Source organism: Myotis davidii, unplaced genomic scaffold (genome assembly GCF_000327345.1).
Source record: "Myotis davidii unplaced genomic scaffold, ASM32734v1 scaffold235, whole genome shotgun sequence".
In the NCBI taxonomy this organism is placed as follows: domain Eukaryota; kingdom Metazoa; phylum Chordata; class Mammalia; order Chiroptera; family Vespertilionidae; genus Myotis; species Myotis davidii.
This window is the reverse complement of record NW_006287462.1, coordinates 3,431,582-3,434,265: the sequence shown is the minus strand read 5'-3', so window position 1 is coordinate 3,434,265 and position 2,684 is coordinate 3,431,582. Positions and strand designations below refer to the sequence as shown.

At 37.6% G+C, this 2,684-nt stretch overlaps 1 protein-coding gene across 1 annotated transcript in view; it reads right to left on the bottom strand.

Moving 5' to 3' along the window:
- The window catches only part of WDR19 (WD repeat domain 19), a 79,535-nt gene that overhangs the window by 50,517 nt on the left and 26,334 nt on the right, over nucleotides 1-2,684 (bottom strand). Inside the window, 2 exon segments of the mRNA XM_006759287.2 lie at nucleotides 1,482-1,655; nucleotides 2,147-2,259. Coding sequence (XP_006759350.1) covers nucleotides 1,482-1,655; nucleotides 2,147-2,259 — 287 coding nt within the window.

Here is a 2,684-nt window from a genome sequence, read left to right as displayed (position 1 = left end):
GCTCTTTCCACTGAGCCCAAACCGGTCAGGGCTGGGTCTTCTTTATAGGTTCTATTTCTTTTCTGAAACTGTTTCCATTTGTTTTGCAAATGCTAGCCCTTACCTCTTAAGACATTTTTATAACAGCTTTTATCTTCATCCTCTTGGCCCTGGCTTCTTTGGATTGCCTTTTCACAAGTGAGTTGAAATTTTCCTGATTCTTCATTATGTCAAGTAATTGTGGGTTATATTCTGGACATTTTGAATATTATGTTATGAGATTCTATGATTGTTTAAATCCCATGGAGAGGGTTAACCACCCCCTCCACCCCCGCCTTTTTTTTTTTTAAAGCAGGCAATCAGCCCAAATGGCTTAAGGCCCCAAGTTTAAATGAGCCTTCTGGGTTATGGTTTCAATGTCAGTTCCATTTTCAAAGCCTTTGCGGTGGTATTTGGATATGTCCCTATATGGCCCCTTCAGTGGCCACTATAGGACTTGGGCTATGATCTATCCCTTAGTTCAGTTCTCAAAGTCTTTGGTATATTTAGGGTGAGATACATATACACTGCTCAGGGTAAATCTGGGAGTTCATAAATAACTTTATAGGGTTATTTTCCAGAACTCCTCCCTCTCCGGGATCTACCTGGTATTTTTCCAGCTTCATGAAGGCCCCCCTTTTTGGTCCTCCAGCTGGAAGCTGGGGCTCTAGTTACCATATTCTGCCTTGTATTTCCCACAACTGCACCTGCACCTGTGGCCAAGCAAGGGGAGGACAGAAAGAAAATTAAGCAACATGGGTTTGCCCCACCGTCTTGGCACCATAGCTCCCCTCAATTGGAGAGGAAGGTTACCCTCTCAGTTGCTGCCACTGCCATGGTAAGATTGCTTGATTGCTGGGCATGAGAAAACAAAGAAGAAAGAAAACTGGGGGATTTCCCTTCCTCTCTCTGAGTGTTAGGAGTTCTCTTTCCTGCAACTTGAGCCAGCACTAGAGAGCTTCTCTCAGAGCTCCTCTGTCTATGCTTACTTCTGAGTTTCAGGCTGCCTTGAATCCTGAGACTGGGAGACAAATGGGAGACTCATCACTGGTTCAGCTGTACTTCAAATTCTGGTATTCTTCGTAACTCTGCCTGCTGCTATTTACTTTCAGAGTCCTTAAATAGCTGCTCTCTGCATTCTGTTGAGGTTTTATAGCCGTATTCAGTGAGAGAGATGGGGTGGAGCTTATTCCATGTTACCTAGAACTTCCTATTTTATTTTTAAGACTGATTTTCAAGCATACTCCATTTTAGGTTTTATATTTAGTATATATTTAGTATTTTAGGTTTTGCTGTGAGTGTTAAAGATAGAGGTAAAGGAGTCTTAGAAATTTCCATTGCAAACATGTCCTAAGAGTGAAAAATAGTATGGTTGACAGATTCATTTTGGCTACCAAAGTCTTGCTGAGTCTCTTGAATATTTCCTATATAAGCTTTCCTGGGAACTTGTAAATATAACTTACCAGTTATCACCACATGTAGCAGCTTTGTTAAGGGTCTGTGATATTGCAATACTGGTTAGATTATCTTTATAATCATAAGCTTGAAATATCTCTAGACCAATCTCTTGAGCATGAGTGGAAATGACCACAAAAATTCCATATGAAAAACCAACCATGATGTAGCCATCACCATACCTATAGCAACAAAGGCAATAAATCAATAAAAAGGGAGATTAACTATCATTGAAAATACAATGCAAAAGCAAGTACCTTAAAACAAAGGAATTAGAGAATATAATTTATCAAAGGCCTATGTGCCAGATAATATATGCTAGGTAGTTTCACATACTAAATCATAGTCTCTAATCTAGAAAATGTTATATTAAGAAGTGAAATTTAGCCGTAACCGGTTTGGCTCAGTGGATAGAGCATCAGCCTGCAGACTGAAAGGTCCCAGGTTCAATTCCGGTCAAGGGCATGTACCTTAGTTGCGGACACATCCCCAGTAGGGGGTGTGCAGGAGGCAGCTGATAGATGTTTCTAACTCTCTATCCCTCTCCCTCCCTCTCTGTAAAAAATCAATAAAATATATTTAAAAAAGAAAAAAAGAAGTGAAATTTATATAACCAAAATTTAAATACAATAAAGAAAAACATAAATTTCTATGATGAACTTTCTGTACATACCAACTATAGCAGACAATGTTGCCATAGCTCTGCTTAAATTCCAGATCAATTGAGTTATATGGTTCATTCAAATTAAAAAGAAACAAAGTTCTCTTGCCAAGCACCACACTTATCTGCCAGAGAAGATTAAGAGATTGTGAAATGAATTACTCAGTACTTCATGAAAAGACCAATAAGCAAATTCAAACAAATGAACATAATTTATGAAAACAAGCCAAATTTAGATGTGTTAAATATTGTAATTAGTAAGTGAACAATGTAACTAAAAAATAAATTTTATTAATATATAGTCCAGGAAGAATCCTTGCCTTTATACATATCTAATATACCTTTTGAAGTATAATAAATAGCTAGTTAGAGTAATTTTTAAAATTCTCTATACCTCTCCTTAGGATACCATGCAATACAGGAGTGTAAGTCTGATATAGTTCCATTGAAATGGAATTCATATTCGGAATATAGAATCTTCCATCATAAAATGTCATTCTTATTTTGAGTCATCTGGAATGATAGGTCCACACCCATGTGAATATTCTAT